At 42.2% G+C, this 19,626-nt stretch overlaps 2 protein-coding genes across 3 annotated transcripts; both read left to right on the top strand.

Moving 5' to 3' along the window:
• The first annotated feature begins 6,644 nt into the window (after window positions 1-6,644).
• On the top strand, window positions 6,645-12,533 carry LOC9270914 (exocyst complex component SEC15B). The gene is made up of 2 exons (XM_015786855.1): window positions 6,645-7,188; window positions 12,529-12,533. The coding sequence occupies exons 1-2, from the start codon at window positions 6,645-6,647 to the stop codon at window positions 12,531-12,533; spliced, it is 549 nt and encodes a 182-aa protein (XP_015642341.1).
• On the top strand, window positions 11,147-16,539 carry LOC4341173 (uncharacterized). Of its 2 annotated transcripts, XM_015788070.3 has the most exons (3): window positions 11,147-11,292; window positions 12,529-12,607; window positions 13,992-16,539. In XM_015788070.3, exon 3 carries the CDS (start codon window positions 14,338-14,340, stop codon window positions 16,222-16,224), a length of 1,887 nt encoding a protein of 628 aa, XP_015643556.1. In that variant the 5' UTR covers window positions 11,147-11,292; window positions 12,529-12,607; window positions 13,992-14,337; the 3' UTR covers window positions 16,225-16,539. The 2 variants fall into 2 exon arrangements, with proteins under 2 accessions (XP_015643556.1, XP_015643557.1); XM_015788071.3 differs by lacking the exon at window positions 12,529-12,607.
• The last annotated feature ends 3,087 nt before the right edge of the window (window positions 16,540-19,626 follow it).

Genomic DNA, 19,626 nt, shown 5'->3' on the forward strand with positions numbered 1-19,626 from the left:
CCAGCTGGACGCCCTCGACGTCTCTATTATGAGTTGCTGGATTTTGTAAGTATATCGTTCAGTTAGATTTCTTACTATACGTCTCCTTTAATTAATTAGGTCCTTGTATATAACTAGACTATATAAAATAAAATACTCCCTTTTATCGTTGTAGAATGGAGATTCAAAGGGCCCGACGGCGGAGGGTTTTCGATACTGGATTCATCGACCCTCGGAGAGTAAACGTCGCAATGCTCGACCAATATCCACAAGAAACAGAGGACAATCTCGTCCATCTCCTGAAGGCGCAGCATTACAAGACGTTCATACTGTTGCCGTACAACACAGAGTTAGTTCAATTTTACTGTCTTCCTACATACCAAATTTCATTCCCGTACGAACTTGCTAAGTGTTTCATATGTAATGCATCCCACGCACATTGCAGATTCCACTGGGTGCTTTTACTCTTCGACCTGTCGGCCTGCACCATCAACGTATATGACTCAATGGATAAAAAAGAGTCTACGTTTGACAAGGTTTTCGAATTTATAGACAGGTACCGTCATAAGTTCCTCTGTTAATTAAGAAAATCTTGTTATGTTAATTGCTACTACGAATCATAGCTTTAAACTCCATGTAGGGCTTGGTATCGGTTCCGTCATTTGGTCCGCGGCAAATGGAGAGAAAGACTTAGGCGGAAGTTCAAATTTCCTGTGAGTACACATGCTCTACATTTATATTTCTCCGATTCAAATTAATACATACAACTGTATATTAATTAGATCTCACGCCGTTAATTTGTCATTTATTTGTAGTGCGCAAAGCAAAAGCAGGGAACTAACTTGTGCGGCTATTACGTGTGTGAGTATTGCCACTGCCTTGCAGACCAAATCATCACCACAAGAGAGCTCGATGTACGTACAAATAAATTCAAAATTTCATTACGTAACGATTTCTTGTTTAATTACTAATCAATTTCATACATTCATATAGTTTATTCGCATGAGGGATAACTTGACCACACACAAGGAATTTATCGCAACGGTTCAAGAACAACTCATGGGATTCATCAACGAAGAAATCCTTGATCCCAAGGGTGAATTCTACTACGACGGAAACACAATTCACCGGTCCTTAGCTTCTGAGCTAGCAGCGACTACTACTACGTTGAAATCGTAGCTAGCTAGGACATATAATGGATTGTAATTAATACATGACTACATATGTTTCTATATGCATGTGTACACATTTTCTATAATGTAAATATATTTTGGTCATATATATATCTATATACATATGCATTTGCATAACATATATATGTATAAATACATATATATTATGCATGTATATACATATAATATAATATAATATAATATATATATATACATATATATATATGTATGCATATATATGTATTGAAACATATATTTGCATGGTTTATATATATATATATATATATATATATATATATATATATATATATATATATATATATATATATATATATATATATATAAACCATGCAGCAACAGGGCCATGCAAAAAAAAAAGGTCAGCTCGATCTTTAATCCCGGTTGGTAACACCAACCGGGACTAAAGATGGCTCAGCCAGCCACGTGTTACCAACCGGGACTAAAGATCGATCTTTACTCCCGGTTATTTCACCCGGGACTAAAGATAGCGATCTTTAGTCCCGGATTGGTACTCCCGGTTTGGAAACCGGGACTAAAGGGGGGTTACGAACCGGGACTACAAAGGGTTTCTCCACCAGTGTATAAGGCGGATATATTTATTCGCTAGAAATCAAGGAACTTCGTCAAAGGTACGAGGAAGGAAAAAGTTTATTTATCAACATAGACATTTTAATTATGTCATCTATACTCAGGAACTTTTCATCTCTCTTATCTTAACACATCATTCGTCTGGTGCACGTATGAAAAAGGTATTACTGCAAAGTTTGTGGAGTGATCTAATTTATCACATATTAATATATCTTATAATTTTTTTTCATAATTATTTAAATGATATGCAAATAACGAGAGGATGTCTCCTCGAGAATTTGGAATCAGATTGGCTGATTCCAATATTACTTCTATCTGCATATATAGACCATGACAAATTATAAAACTCACACAATATACAGTTTCTTTGAATGATAGCAACTAATCACTTAATCAGCCTAATATTCATTCGTTCCCACGGAATAATACTACAAATTCTCTGAGAGATTTTAGGGCTTGGGAAAATAGTGAGCTACATACCTTCGATGGGCGAGAGGGACTGTGGACCGGAGAGGGCAGGAAAGGAATAGAGAGAGGGTCTGAGACGATGCTCGATCGCTTGGATCACCTCCGATCCGCTTGCCGCTGCCGCCACCTCCTCCGAATCACCTGCCGGTGTGAGTGTGATGTGCTCCCTACTACATCCCTGATCCCTCGACTCCGGGGGCCGCCGTCGCACCATAGTAGCACACTGAAAGAGATGTCCCACATGACAGAAAAGAGGCCCTGTGGCTTTCTATGCCACACGGTGACGACGAGCGCCACAGGCTCCGGTGAAATGACTAGCCCAGCAGCACACGCCAAGAGCCCAAGACATTCACGAGGCCGGAAGCTCTAGCCCGCAGGGTGCAAAGCCCAGTACTACTACTAACCCAGCCACCCGTAGCAGCCAAGAGTAAACTTTTGCACAAAAACCACTAGGGTTTTACCATGTGGCACATAACCAAGTTTCACAAAACCACACTATACATCATTTTTACTTTAATCTATCACACTTTTGTGTTCTATAATCACATCTGAAATTTATTAGTATGGAAGTATGTAAAATTGGTTAACGTTTGTGGTTTTGTGAAATTTTAGAACCATAATACATAATACTAATATTATATATGTCACATGCCAAAATCCCTATGGTTTCGTACAACTTGTATCATAATAGATGATGTTTTATTAAATTTACTCATAATTAATACACTCTGATCATTATAATTCATTTTACGTGCTGCCTAAAATGCTAGGCTATTCGTTTGCTCGAACTTAGCCTACGTCAATTGCTGCCACTAATTAACATTAAGGGTTAATTGTGCGTTTGACTCCATTCCAAAAGCTAACTATTAATTTGACCCTGTTTTTTTTTTTTACTTTGCCCATTAGATCCTATTTTCCAAACCAAACCTACCATTTGGCCCCTATCGTAACCATAACATTAGTAATGCAACTAGAAAGTATATTTAGAGGCGGAAAATGATCAAAATGCCCCTTAACTCACTTGGCCTTATCCTTCCATCTCTACAGCCACAACTTGAGGTAGGGTTTTTCATGCAGTGGAAGGGAAGCGTCGGGGCTAGCAGGCTATTGGGATCTCGCTTGTCAACGGGGACTCGGAGGGAGGGACGACACGTGGAGGGAGGGAATGGCGGCGGTTACGCGCGGAGGGCATGTGCAAGCTGTGGGAGGCGGTAACGGCGACGCTCCTTCTCCTTGATCCGAATAGGGAGGACGGCTACGTGCTCAAAGGTGGCAGGGCGACGACGTTTCTTCTCCTAGATCTAAACGTGGAGGACGACGAGTGGCGTCGCTTCTCCTCCTTGATCCGAGTGAGGACTCGGGGAGGATGACGGGTAGCAATGGGCGATCCAAATAATGAGGAGGACGATGGATGACAGGCGTCGGCGGCGCTCCTCCTCGATCCGATCAGGAGGACATTGGTGCGGTTGGAAGTGATGGTCAGCAGGATTCGGCTTTGAGCGAGCGTGTGGCGGTGGAAGTGAACGTTTCTGTCATTTTTATAGTGCTGGAATTAGATGTGTAACTTTTTTTACTTATGTAAATGTCATGAGCTTTATCATGGTAAAACAATTACTTATCAAGATTAATTAGGTTTGCGCAAAAAAAACACTGAGAAAGTTGGATCAAATCAACGCCATAAAAATATATTTTTCTTGAGTTAATAGGGTTAGATCTGACCTTTATTTTTTTTTAAAAAAAAAGGGTTCAATGAGTAAATTTGAAAAAAAGATCAAATTAATTTATAGTTAAGTTACAAAATATGATCAAAAGCGTGAATACCCCTTAATATGAGTACTCCCTCCATCCCAGTAGAAACAATTTTTTAGATGAATCTGAACGAGTACGTCCTCCCCGAATTTCATTCTTTTTGATAGATGATGTAGAGTAGAGGTTGCTTTTGGTCTAACTGTTCATTCAAAAAGAAAAGAAAAGAAAGCTCTCACCATCGATCGAAGCGGAAATTAATCAAAGCAGATCGATCGAGATATTAACCATCATGAGTTCATCACATTTCGTCATCGTGCTAGACTTAATTAATTTATCTTATAGCTGGACTCGTTCGCGTCAGTGGTGGGCCCATAATGTCGACATGCCGTCTTCACGTTCTTTAGCGTACGCCTATTTTCTTCCCTCTAACAATATATTTCCAGGCTGATTGCGTTGCCCATATATCGCCTGGTTAATTAATCAACCTTTCAAAGAAACAAATGAAACGTAGGCGTTCATGGTCATGAGCAGAGTAGTAGGTGATTAGACACACGGTTACCCCTAATTTCCTGGCAAAGTGGGTGAAGTTTCCATTGGTTCCTAGCTTAGATTATTGCACACCTGCTGCCTCCAAGAGGAAAATATGAAATAGCGTGATGAGATCATGCAGCCTACGTACGTACGCATTGCACGGCACACAACTTCGATCAGCATCAGATGCATGACTCAACTAGTCGTGTTCTTCTTCTACGGGTGATTAATTAAGCATGACAGTGGTTAAAATTGCAATTAAGTTGTAGCATTACATTAATATATTATGCCCCCTCCGCGAATTGTGTGGAGCTCGGCAGGTTAGGTTTTCTTGTGGTAAAACATGTCAACTCGGGTTTATATACATCCTAAATTTAACAAGTGTTCATAATTACGGTTAATTTCAGTGATACACGATATGTCGATGTATAAAGCATCCAATATACTTCCGGAGGGACTAAAATCACCTTCGGATTTTCATAGATCACGTCGTTAACTATTTGACACGCGATTGATCGTTTGTTCTTTTAAAAAAATCACGTGTAAATATACGAATGTAAATAATGGTAAAAGTACATTTAATGATAAACAAATTCATAATAAAAAATAAATAATTCTATAAACTTCTTTAATAATTAAGATGAATACTCAAACGTGTATCAAAATATTAACGGTTTCACGTGTTAAAAGCTCATGGCCATCGGCCATGCACGTAGAGAGAGAGCTCATGCAACAGTATAATGAGAGGGTAAATGGCTTTGGAGGTCGTTGGCCCGCTAGACGTGCGGGAAGGCCAGTCATGGCAATTGGCAAGGAGGATGGTGACGCGGGGGAAGAGATGAGGAGTTTTCTATGTTTTTTGTATTCTTTTTATCAATTTGCTTTTAAATTTTTAGTCAATTGTTCAGTCTTCAGAGCATTTTGGTATTGAAAAAGGTAAAACTTTTTTTTTTCAAGGAGAGTTGAAACCATTTTGACTTGCTATTAGTCAACTTTAAAAGTAAGTGGTATTTTAGAACAACTTTTTTTAATGAAACTAGTGGTACATGAGATTAGATAAAAAAACCATTAGCAGTTTGACAAATACAAGAAACTGTGGCATTTATGTAATTGGCCATTTTATAATATGTATTCCTCAGTTTCACATTATATATGTTTTGGACTCCATATCCATATGAATTCGGACACATATATAAATCACATACATCGATCCATGAATCTAGCTATTTGATACCCACAACGCCTTATAGTATGAAAAGTGAATCAGAGAAGGTAAATCGATATGAAATCGCTTAAATTCTTGTGTTCAACTTATGAGTACTCTGAGCTTCCATGTATGCAGGAGGGATCATCTGGTGGTGTATACGGTATACCATCCGTCCCATAAAAGATCAAATCTTAGCTATAAATTTGTGTATAAGTGTGTCCAGATTCATAGTTGGGATTAAACTTTTTTTTTTTGACTTAGGGAGTATAGTGTTTGCCTACTCATCACCACATGTATAAAGTGTAAACTTTAAAAGGTCTCGCCGTAGTGGCTGGCTAGGAGGTTCATCCATGATCCATCCTTTCATTTTTCGTAGAACTTTAAGATGTCAGGACAAAAGGAGAAAAAAAAAGAGGGTATGGGCGAGTCCTCTTATTCCAAACCTTAGTGCTGTGTGCAACAAAATTTTCCTTTTATACGGATGATTGTGAACATTAAAAAAAAGTTAATTGGATCTATGCCATTACAACTTTGTCAAATTAAAAAAATACCACTACTATTCGTTATATAGGCTACATGCCATTGAAAATTTCTAAAATTAGAACCATGCCAATTTAATCACATTTTCCGTCCTCCTCTCTCACGCGTCTCTGTTCCCGTCCTCATCCCGACCACTTCCTGGCGAGGGCGGCGTCGACGGCGAACTGGGCGAGGAGGTCCGGGTGAGTTGGATCGACGACGGCGAGGGCGGCGTCAACAGCGAGCTGGGAGAGGAGGCCCCGCCGACGCCACCTTGTTGCTGGCGGAATCTGCCATGCCCAACTTCATCGTCAACAAGCAATGACCAAAGCGAACAAATCCAACCAAATCAAAAGGCGGCAGGACGACGAGAACACGACGAAGAACTCAATGGGGATGACCAGATCCCGATGCGGCAGAAGCAGCCTGGTGATGTGCCGATGTCGGCGGCGGCGTCGGAGGCCGACCTCGCCCAGCTCTCCATCGCCATCACCGCCGGGGAGGACCTGGGCCCGTTAGTGCGGCGCGTGTTCACGTGCAGGTGCCCCGAGCCACTACTCGCCTCGCTCTGGGCCGCGGCGCGGGACCGGGAGACCGAGATCGAGGAGCTCTGCCGCGCGCACTTCCACGACTTCATCTGCGCCATTGACAACCTCCGCTCCCTCCTCGCCGACGCCGATGCGCTCAAGGGCTCCCTCTCGGGCTCCCACGCTGTGCTCCTCTCCTTCGCCGCGCTGCTGCTCGCCTCGCTCGAGTCCTTCCTCGTTGCACGTGGGTTCGCCGGGAACCTCTCCTCCGCGCTCGCCTCCTCCCGCCGCCGCGTCCGCCTGCTGGTGCTCGCCAACCGCGCCAACGCGCACCTGCAGGGCGGCAACCACAACCTGTACCTCGCCCTGCGCGCCGTGCCATTGACCGCGACCTCACCTTCAGCCCCTCCCCACCCTCCGCCACATGGTGCTCAGCCTCGTCCCCCGCGTCCCTGTCCTCGACGCCATCCGCGGAGAGAGTGCTCGGGAGCCGCTGCTGCCGTTGTCCTTCTGCGGTCGCGCCGGATGGAGGAAAAGATGGGGAGATGGGACCGACATGTGGGACGGGAACGGAGACGGTGTGGGAGAGTAGTCGGAAAAGGGGACGGGAGTAGCCGATATGATTAATAGGAGTGGCATTTTGAGATATACCATTATAATTTTGTAAAATTTAAGATATGTCATCGGTATCTCAATGACATGTAGAATCCACATGAGTCAATGACATGTGGGTCAGGATGGCATATCTTAAATTTTGTAAAATTATAATGGCATAGTTCTAATTTTCCCTTTTTTGTTCTCACAAAGTTACAGTGGCATGGATCCAATTAACCTTAAAAAAAAGGAATCTAAATACCCATTACAAGTGAGTAGTCTTTCAATTCTCACCCTTATAACGGTGTTCATAAGTTTATTTCTCGTCTCTATCCAGTTTTATACGATTTCTCACACCCATAAACCTCCATTCTAGTTAGCGAAGTTAACCCTTCGACACCAAAAGTGCATGTACCTCGGCCTCCTTCCACCTTATGCTTTTATGCACTTTAATTCCTTTAACACTATGGTGACGAAACACAACGACAATCACATACTACGGAGATGTGTATTTTTCATGCCTAACCAGAGAAGACATGGAGCAACTTAGCTCATCATGCTGGAGGTCCATAGAGTATAAGAAAATCGCTAAGTGCGATAGGAAATTACTACAAACTAGATCAAGGTAGAAAGTTAGAAAAGAAAATAGAGCCACAGGAAGTGTTCTTTTTACGAAATTAAGTTGTATCGGTGAGATTAGAGATAGCAGTGACTTACATGGGCTACTTGAATTCTTTTAAAAGAAAATAAAACAATAAGAAAACTGGCGCATCCTGAGATTCTAAATCGAGTTCCATTTATTTTCCAATGCTTTCGAAATTAAGTTGTATGGGCGAGCTACTTGGATATTTTTAAAAGAAAAACAAACAAGAAGAAAACCGGCGCATCTCGTCGTTTCAATTTCTGATTCTAAATGAGTTCCATTTATTTTCTAATGCTTTTAGACAATCCTATATGTTAATTTACCAGTTATCACAGTGTTTTATATGATAGTTAATTATCAGTGTTATAAACACGGTCGCCGTCACACAATCGAATTATCGAAATGGCCAAATCGTGCAGGTCCACGGAGCCTATTGTTTTCAGAATTACTAGTATTTTATATGATATACCGGGCAGTATTTTTTTTTGATATGGTAGTAGTGGTAGTTGTACACTTGTACTTAAGTGAAAAGTTGAAAAGAAACGACAGAGGGAGCGTGCGCCTGCACTGCAGCGTGCCAAATTGGACGGTGGCGGTGCCAAGTTGGTGCCTCCGACACACGACAGGCCACACGGGGTGGGTCCCACGTGAAAGATCTCGTCCTCCCCTCCGCCTCCCCCTCCCCCTAGTGCGTGCGCGCGAGCGAGTGGGGCCCACACAACGGCGTAAAGAATAAAAAAAATCCAAGATTGCGAACGCTACGTCGCTCGGGGTGGGCCCCACGTGTCAGTGGTACGAGAGGCGGCGGGGGTGTTCGCGTCAGCGGTGACGTGGAGGTGGGGATTTGATTTTCCGCCATGCCCGCGGTCGCCGCGGCCCGCAGCCACTGGGGAGAGATGGGGTGACCAGCGAGCCCAGATTTTGCCGATGACATGTGGGTCCCAGATGGTGGTGTGGCCTACCTGTCTGTCACGGGTGTGGAGATCTTCGGGGAATCGTAGGTAGGTCGCCTGGTTAATTTGCCGCCGATTTCCAACGTGCGAGGGTGGTGCCTTCCTGGCTGTTTTCCCGTTTTGCCTCGTGCTGGTTTTGGTGTACTGGAAGTCTGGACTACTGGCGTTGTTTCTTGCCAGCTTTGCAGTTACGGCCTTCGCTTTGTAGGAATTTACTGATTATGGATCCTTACGTTTGGTTTGGTCTCTTCGTCACCCTTTTTTTAAAAGATATTGGGAATTTATAAAACCCGATCTCTGTACCAACATGGATGTATACAACCACTTCTTTCTATCACTTACTTCCTCCATCCAAAAAAACTTAACCTAGGAAAAATGTGATCCCTCCTAATACAATGAGGGGTCACATCTATTCCTAGATTAATTTTTTTTGAACGGAGGGAGTATGTTTTGTGTGAAATTTTTTTTCTACATGTCGTTGATCAGCGAGTCAGAGAGAAAACTAAGGCAACGCAACAACAATGCGATTCAGCGACAAGCTCTCTTTGAGGGGATTCGAGCAACGATATTGTTTACACCCAAATTTGGTAGCTAGGTTCAAAATAAGGAAAATTGCCAAGATTTGGGAAAGTTGCCAGTTTCCTCCACTGGACCGGTTTGATCGCCGTGTATGGGCCGGGCAGACCGGCAGGGTCCGAGCCCAAGTCAGTTTTTATCGAGTCTCGGGATTCCTTACTCGGGAGGCTATGTTTCAGCTTTCCTTTGGTTCCTATGCCAAATTGGACGTGGAAGAGGACTTGTAGTAGGCAAGACCAACCCTAATATAAGGGACAAGGAACATACAATGTACGATCTATATAATTAGCCAATTGAATCGCTTTTTCAAACATTGCATCTACTTTTCACATAGTTCTAGTCTAGTTCGTCCATCTTTGTCGATTTGCGTTGTAAATCGTCCGTCTTCGCTGCGAGAGTGCGAAATCCTTTGTAGGTTTGTCCCGTAAACCTTCCGTTTGCCCATAAGACGTGTAGTTATCTATCGTTCTATCTAAATCGGCTATGTTAGCCGGTTTAATATATCAAAACCCATCTTGGTCTAGCTTTTTGCTAAATTGAGGGTGGTTGGTGACTCCATATTACCGCAATGCGTTTAGGTGTCCGATCGTGCTTGTCTACTTGTTAAAAAAGTTGCCAACAGATATGCCGCAATGGTCTTCTCCATCGTTGGGTGCCATGTCACAAAGCTGTTGATCCGAGAGGAGTGAGGAGGATTGGTAGAGAAAGCGGAGGGAATGTAAGCTTCGCAGAGCGGTCCCTTATGACAACGCTCCAACCTTTCCACACTCGATCGAGAAAGAAATGAATGGGGAGGTGGCTAGAAATAGGATGCTAGAGTTCTTTTGCAGCGGGCTAGACAAGCGATCATATCCAATTCCAGTAGCCCGATCTGGATGAAAGCACAGGTTGCTCAATCTAGAAAGAAATAGGAGAAAGGTGGTAGTGGCCAACCTCAGATTAACGTGACCACCGAGCTCAAGCAACATGCTTTTGCTCTGTGCTAGTTTGAGACGGCTAGCCTCAACCTTCACCTACACGTGGTATGCCCTCGAGCTCGAGTTGTCATGTGCTTAGCACCAAGGTGACTAAGCACAATTTGGATAAAGATTATAGAGGCGGTAGTGGCCAAAGACTTGTTGGCTGCTAGGTAGAGTAGATGTAGCCATGTGGTTCTCGTGCTCAATAGCTCAAGCGCTTAGGTGCCGCGAGACAATATATAGCCAAGATTGATGGTGGTGTGCGACTGATAATGGTAGAAGAGAAGGGAAAAACCAGGTCCAAAATGCACATACAATTTGTAGAAAAAAAATATAGTCCAGCGTAAAAGCGTAAGCTAAGATATACACCATTATACGACTTAGTTAAACATGAGCTGTCCAAATTATGACTCACTGTAAAATCAACAATAAAAAAGCAATATGTGTAAATATGACCTTTGTGAAGGGTATAAATGAAAATAAACTTTTCCACCGCGCATCCCACTTTCCCACATGGGGAGGGGACAAAACATCTGCGAGAACAGATCTCCACTTTTGCACGGCGCCACGGCCCACCCTCCCCCTCTCCATCCACCCGTCTCTGCATCACCCACCTCAGGTTTCCCTTTTCCCCACCACCATCACCCTCCCTCTCCCTCCACCACCACAATACCACCACACCACTCCATTCCTCCCATCCCATCCCACCACCTCATCGCCTCGTCTCGTCTCGCCTCTCCTCTCCACCCTCCTCCACTTGTCTCCCCTCCGACTCGCCGCCTCTTCCTCCGCCGCCGCCGCCACAGGTCCGTCTCCTGCTGCCTCTCTCTAATTCTTTTTTTTTTCCCTTCCATTTCTTCCTCCCCTGTCGGCCGCCTGTTCCCGTGCCCGACCATAGCTCGCTGGAACGGGCGCGCGGCGGGACGCGTGCTGGTTTGGTGTGCGAGTTCGATTGCCGCTCTGGCGCATGCTGCTCCGGCCTCCGGCGGCGCTTGGCGGCGAACCGGCGACGGGGAAGGGAATTAGAGGGTTTCTCGTTCACTTCGTTGCGCCGCCCCCGGGAATGATACTGTTATCCGTCTCTCTCGCGGGGAGCCCGAGCCCTTGTAGTTGTAGTGTTTGTGTATTGCGTCATGATTATTTCATTCTCTCGTTGCCTCGGTAGTAGTTAGATCACTGACTTCGCTCCAAGTGGACGCTTGGATGGATGCGTGTGTAAACCTGCGTATTGGGAGTGTTAACTCTGATCCAATCTTTTTTACCAGTATCCACATGATACAACTCTTCAGTTTTTTTTTTTTTTGAAATATTTGTTCTTAACTTTTACCGTGCAACAAGTGTGGATACTGAATCTTGCAATATTTAAAAGAAAAAAAAAGAAAACTTAATTGAGGCATATGGAGGATGTAGGTGTGGTGCTTGGGGTGTATTATATAAAATCTTGGGGTTTTGATTCGGTTTATTGATTAGGTTGCATGCGTGGAAGATGCTCTCTTTTATCCGTCCGGTGCTTCATAGATTCTTGGATGTAAACCATGAATTTCTGATCACTAGTTATCAAGTGATATAGTTGAATCTGGAGACCAAATTCCACTTCTCCTGGTGCATGATGGCTAGAATATAGAATATTCTCTTTAGGTTGAATATCGATCTGTCATGGCTCCTAAGATTTGAAGCTGCTGACTGTGATAATAATAATATTCTCCCGACACTGATTTTCGATTTATATGATGCATCATCCTACCATGTAAAGTTGCTGACTGTGATACCTATCTGGAGTGCACTGATTCTACTTTTGTGGTAGTTGTTGTACTGCATGCATGTGCAAATATTCGATCCCTTCGTGTAAAGCTGCTAGGCTTGGTGTCAATTGTGATAAAACTTTTCTAGTGCTTTAGATGTATACGTCCTTTTCCTGTAAAAAGTTATCGTTTTGGTTTCATCTGTTCAGATAACCAGATTACTTTGTCGCGTTGACCTAGTTAAAAGGTTTCATCTAATTTCTTGCTTTCTGCCTTTATTCTGTTTTTCCCCGATTGCAGAGTGAGGTTGCTGAACTTCTCAACCAGCAGCTAGAGTTTTTCAGTATTAGATGGGCTGTTCCTGTTTCTTCACTCGCTGGTACTGATCATAAGCATTCGATCCATCACTGGCATTTAGTTTTTGTACTTACTGCGGCATATGGATCTAGTTGCAGTAATCAAAAGAATATGCATCAATTCATTACACTGCTTGACTTACGAATGTGGATTCCTAGTTCTTCTCTTTTACGGTTGCTTGTAAATATCATCCTTATGCATCCATTCATTGCACTGCACGAATTGTGAATATTGATTCATGTTTCTTCTCATGTAGGATCAATTCTAAGCATCATTTTTCCTTTTGTATTTGAAAGCCATGCCTACATGAACATTAATTTCAAGCATTCACCCCACCTCTTCAGAAGAAAAATGCATGTGGTTGTTCTGGTCTTAGTCTTGAGTCTCAAATAAATTATTTCAATAAGTAAGATAATATGCAACAAGACTAAGTCAAAGCAAACCTTTTTCTAAGAAAGTATCCTCAACGAACTGATCTGTGTTGTTCAGCAACTTTACATATACATTTGATGTCACATTGTACATATTTGTAATGGACATATATAGAACAATGTACTGGAGAGATTAGAAATATGCATGATGTTTTCACTGAGCTGTTAGTCCTAGTATTTAAAAATTGACACTAGACCAAATTTTACACACCCCACTGAATCCATATAATGCCAGTATCACTTGACTGATTAGGGTGTTGATGTTGGATGTTAGCACGTAAAGATTCTCTTCTTAAAATGAATGGCAGAGCTGCTTCCCTTGGTTTTACAAAAACAAATGTTGAGAACACTTTTCTTTTTGTTAGTTACTTAGTTACAGTCTTTAAAAAAGGGTCTATATTTGGTCCCTCAACTATGGACTTGGTATGACTTTTGTACCTCAACTACAAAATCATTCATTATTTGTCCCGCACCTCTTAAAACCGTCCATATTTCATCCTTGAGCCCAAACCGGGGTTTACTCTAATGATGTGTCATTGAAATTGATGGTATTAAATGATCTGTGCCTAGTAATGAGATGTTCACGGTTGTAAAAGTTGAGGCACCAAATAATGGATGGTTCTGTAATCGAGGGACGAAAAATTGGAGATCAAATATGGACTTTTCTTGTTTTTAAATAAAAAAGGCAATTCAACCAAATTTCAGACATCGAATTGAAGGACTAGATTCCATATGACTAAATTCCATACTAAAACTTTTTTAGCTACAGTGCTGCATGGAAATAATCTATTAACATTTCTTCTGAACCACTCTATATGGGCTTTAAGCCTCTAAACATTCAAAGGCATAAAACAAATGCGCCACTTTTATTACAGCCATGCAGTATGTTCTTTTTTTTTCTATTATGTGCATTTTGTTTTTTATATGTTGCTCTTCTAAATGGGTTGTTCAACACGTGTATTTCTTTTCATGCAGAATCTAACTTCCTTGATTTGATCGGATGAAAGCAGCGACATTTGCTTCTGATTGTAGCTTTACTGTTGCCATCTGAATAAGAAGCCTTTCTCTTAATTAAAAACTAAGAAATGGATCGCAATGATACTTCTGGATTTGTCAGTGGGGGATGCAAAAAGGCAAAGGAGCTGCTTATATTTCTGACTTCTTAGTTTCTTTGTGTATTATGTAACCCAGAAGCGCCACTGACTGTACTTTTCCCTTAAGATTGGTCAAATTTGAGTCTTAATATTCTCAGCCACCTGAAGCAGTTGAATTACAACTTGGGCTCCCAGGATTTACTGCATATCCTCATCCACTAGAGGCAATGGATAAACAGCTTGGATTCTTGGAATTTACTGGCACGAATCCAAGAAATGCTGAAAAATGGACCACCGTTAGTCCACCAGTCAGCCAACCAATGGCTTGTTCTTCACAACTTGATGTGCTTGCCCAAGATAGCATGCACAATCCTTTGTCAAGAGGGATCAAGCGGAAGTGGGTTGACTTGTCATTGGGTTTAGGTAACTCCTCAAGCTCATCAGACTCGAGCAAGCAGAGCATGGGAACATGCTGCACCATGTCTTCAGCAAAGGACAGGGACGATGGTTCATCTGTTGATTTGGACATGAATTTTCAGTTTAATCTGTATAATGAAGGCACTTCAAAACTGGATAGTTATGATTGTAATGGCAAGAAAGTTTTGGAGAAGCCTGTGGATCTCGAGTTATCTTTGAATTTTGGACCCTGTGAATCTGCTGTGACGAATGTGGACTTCTCTGCAGCAACCAAACAACAGGCCGTATTTCTGCAATCATGCAATATGTCCTCAGTGCCTACAGTGGACGAAGGATCAACATCTGCTCGCTGGAAATCTGGTGGTAAGCTACTTCCTTATCTGTATCAGTCCAGGAACAACACTGGTCATTTTTCAAGTAAAGAGTTACCAGGTAGCTCCAACCAGTCTCAAGATCTTGCCCCACTGCCAAAAATGATACAAACGCCACAAAGTCCAGTAACCAGTACTTCTGGTGTTGTCAGCTTTCAACAACGCTGCAACAGCACAAAAATCTGTTCACAACCAGGATGTGCAAAAGGTGCTAGAGGTTCTTCAGGGCGCTGCATTGCACATGGTGGGGGTAGAAGGTGCCAGAGAGAAGGTTGCAAGAAAGGAGCCGAGGGAAAAACTATCTTCTGTAAAGCACATGGAGGTGGCAGACGCTGCGAGCACCTTGGATGCACAAAGAGCGCTGAAGGCCGCACAGATTTCTGCATAGCCCATGGAGGTGGCCGCCGTTGTAGCCGTGATGGGTGTAGAAAGGCAGCAAGAGGAAAATCTGGCCTTTGTATTAAGCATGGTGGGGGGAAGAGATGCCAAAAACTGAACTGCACAAAGAGTGCAGAGGGCCAATCAGGCTTTTGCATCGCTCATGGTGGTGGCCGTCGCTGCAAACATGATGGTTGCACAAAGGGAGCTCAGGGCAGCACTAATTTCTGCAAAGCTCATGGAGGTGGGAAGAGATGCACACATCCGAATTGCAGCAAGGGTGCTGAGGGAAGCACTGCTCTCTGCAAGGCCCATGGAGGAGGGAAACGCTGTTCAGCTGAAGGGTGCCCTAAGAGTGTCCATGGTGGCACTGAGTTCTGCGTTGCCCATGGAGGCGGAAAGCGATGTGTGGTACCAGGATGCACCAAGAGTGCAAGGGGACGGACTGACTGCTGTGTCCGTCATGGCGGTGGTAAGCGGTGCCAGTTTACCGGCTGCAGCAAGAGTGCACAGGGGAGTACAGACTTTTGCAAGGCACATGGGGGAGGTAAACGCTGCTTATGGGGCCAATCAGGGTCTGGCCTTGGAGACGGCAGCGGTACTTGTGAGCGCTTTGCAAGGGGTAAGAAAGGCCTGTGCGTTGCACACAATGCGCTGGTGGAAGATAGTCGAGTCCGTGGTGGTCAGACAGTTGGAACTATTGCCCTGCCTGGTTCTACTGGTGCTGATTCTGATGTTAGTCATGGGACCCTTCCTGGAAACTCTTTCAACTTTGGTGAGACATTTGCCGCTAACACCAAGCAGGCTCTTCATCATGTTCAATCACCTGTTCCAGAAGGCAGGGTGCATGGTGGCAACATTGCGGCTATGCTTGCTAACAGTATGGATTATCAGAAGCAATTGAACTTTAGCACCGGGGCTAGCACCTCTGATCGCAACTGGCTGTAATACAGTTCATGCATTAAAAACACCAACCATTCCCTTCGCTGGGCCCTGTTTCATTTCAACTGGCAAGTAACTTATATGTTCCTACCGTGCTGTGTATTTAGGAACTGTGGATCCTGATGATTTAGTGGTGCTGTGTTAATAGGGGGCTTCTAGTGCTTCGTTTGTAGCCATCTTGTGTCATAAATAAAAGGGGAAAGTAGTGTAATTTATATTAGTGCGCAATTGTAAAATTCTAATGTTTGTTGAAGATGTAACATATCTTCGAAACTCATGTTGAGTGTTTGTGATTGCAATATTAGCATTATGGTTGGTACATTGGCTCCTGTCTATGCATTTAACCGTTTGAGCTCTGATATTGAGTTTCCTTGCTACTTAAGCTGTTTTTGAGGTCTCTAGTCAATTAAGTTTATGGTGTTGCCATCCACTCTAGATTGCAACAATGATCTGATTAATGAGCTTATGTTTCTTTAGAAGTTAAACTCTTCCCTGCAAAATGTGAAACTTAGATAATGGTGGATCAATACATATAGCATGCCATTTTTTTTAATTGCAGAAGTTTTCTTTTGTCATGTACTTCTTGTGATTAACTGATTTCACATACAAGTTATGTATGTTACTGTTTAGTGTTTCTTGTGTATGCCGAACTTGCGATTAATTTATCGCTGATGTGCGTGCTTAATCGCTGAGGAAGATGAGAATCGCATTCTTTTTGGATGGTGGTAGTTAAAAAGAGAGATTAACTAAAATATAGTACTTTCTCCGTTTCATATTATAAGACTTTCTAGTATTGCTAATATTCATATATATATATATATATATATATATATATTAATGAATGTGTGTGTGCGCGTCTAAATTCATTAACATCTGAATGAATGTAGACAATGCTAGAAAGTCTTATAACTTGAAACGGATGGAGTAATAACTAAGAATCCATAACTTCGCAGTTCTGATGTAGTACCTTGTCAATTTGGTCGTCTCCTGAGAAGAGCACAGTAATGACAGGTGGTACTAGTTTTTAGTGAATTAGGAGGGTTAGATGGACGGTGTAATATAAACTAAAGAACTCAAACTGCGTGGAGTTTATATTCTGATCAAACTTACAACATCTCGTTAGTTGTTACGGTTTGTGTTCTACCTTATAAAGGAGCTAATCATGACTATTTAAAGAACAGATCCCAATAAAGCTCTTATGATGTGTGGGCTTATGACTTTATAAGGGAGAGCCTCACCTATTAGGGACTTGCGTCTTAATGTAAGAGACGAACATACCTTCTTGCATAGAAGTGGTGGGTTGTTTTCAGTAAGTAACTAAGTATATTATGAAGTACTCCCTCTGTTTCATATTGTAAGACTTTCTAGCATTGCTCATGTTCGTATAGATATTAATGAATCTAGACACATATATATGCCTAGATTCATTAACATATATATGAATGTGGGTAATACTAGAAAGTCTTACATTGTGAAACGGAGGTAGTACAAATGAGATGAACTCTTTGTCACATTTCTTACTACACGTCCAGCTATAAATTTGATTATTTATTTAAAAACTTCTAGTGTTGCGATGCCCAAGTATCTATCCTATCCTTTGAGAAGTGGAGACATTGAAGAAAACTAAAAAGATTACCATAAAAGCTCTTAAATTTCATTTCTAATGTCTATCTTAAATGTGATTACTTGAAGGGAATTAGGCTTAGCGGGATCCCTGAAAGAAATTTGGTTTACAACAAGTACTATAAGCATCGAAACACTCGCTCCTATGTGCCATATAAGCTCCCATGGTGAGGTGGTGGAGAGAAGGGAGGACAAAGGAGAAGCCACCCCTTGCGTAAGGGGTAATCTCTACACAAACTTCAAGAGATGAAAGAAATGGGCCAATGAATTGAGTAAATAAATAAAACAAAAATTACCATAATGCATTGGAGCAAGTTTGATAGAGGCTACAGCTTTGTGTTCCTTGACTGTCAAGAGTCAAGAGTACATAGTACTTGTGTTGGCCTTCATAAGTTACAGCCCATCGTTTGGCTTATCTACGGAATAAGCCAAACGGCATATTTGCAAACGAAAAGTAATTTGTGAATAAAATTTTTATATACGTGTCCTTAGTGATCTACTCCATCCGTCCCATAATATAGCAACTTAGAACTGGATGGGACATTTCATAGTACAACGAATCTAGACACTATAAAATGTTACATCCAGTACTAGGTTGCTATATTATGGGACGAAGGGAGTAAAAGCAAAGGCTGAAAAATAAACTTCGATGAAAAAACCTCAAAATTGGCTTCAAATTTAAGGTTGAAAATTCAAATTTTGGTTGATAAGCATAAGAATAAGCGAAAAGATGAGGTCGTTAGTTTCTGCCTTTCTGAATCTCTTTTAGTTTCAGAGGTCATCCAAGTTTGGCCAATTAAAAGATTGTTGTTCAGTTTGATGTTTTGATTTTTGATTTATTTTGGTAGTATTAGTTCTAAAAGAACATATCATCAGTTCTATGGGTTACCTTGCACATATGCCTTCTTCCACCATTTTGAAGGTTAAGGATGATTTTTCTGGTTAAGAAAATTTATGCTTGTGAAACTGCCCCTATTTGATGCAGAGATTAATTCTTATTCTTAATAGTAAAAGGAAGAGCATGAAATATTTTGCCGGGTCAGCTGAAAAATTGGCCGACCGAATTTCATTAAGATTTAGATAAGATAATTTCATGAGTATAATCTCAACATTAAACTGCCAAGTTAAGAGTGATTGAGCACCCTCAAGAAAACATGTAAACCTAGAGAGAGAGAGAGAGAGAGAGAAGAGTACTCCTCACCAGATTGAAAAAATGCCCGCTGTCTTCCAAATGGAGATTTCTTCCTTGATATCATTGACGAGCTGCTCTGCCACTTCAAATCTGTATTCAAACACTGTCCCGTTTTGCTCTTTCCAAATGAACCAACACACCATCAAAAACAACGAGTCAAAAGACTTCCTATAGCTCGTTCGGAAATGATTCCGCGCCAGTTGCCACCAATCTGCCAACGTCCAATCATCACTGATAGGGAGTTGGAAATTCATATTGATCCAGTCCTGCAGCAAAGTCCAAACTCTGTTGGTGTAGACACATTTGATGAATAGGTGGTTGTGGTCCTCAAAGCCGGTGTTACACAGCGTGCATGTTGTCTCATGTGGCCGTCCTCTTTTGAGTAAGTTGTCAGCCGTTAAACAATGGCCAGCCACATGAAGAACCTAATTTTGGCTGGAGCTCTTGACCTTTTATGGTCAGTGTAAGAGTCATGATCTTTGTTGCCAGCTTGGCCAAGCTGTGAATTAAACTGATAGGTCTGTAATCTTTCAGCAGGGTTCATAATTCTTTCTTAGGAAGCAGGGTGATGATCACCGTGTTCAGTAGGTCCA

This window comes from Oryza sativa, chromosome 6, assembly GCF_034140825.1.
Source record: "Oryza sativa Japonica Group chromosome 6, ASM3414082v1".
In the NCBI taxonomy this organism is placed as follows: domain Eukaryota; kingdom Viridiplantae; phylum Streptophyta; class Magnoliopsida; order Poales; family Poaceae; genus Oryza; species Oryza sativa.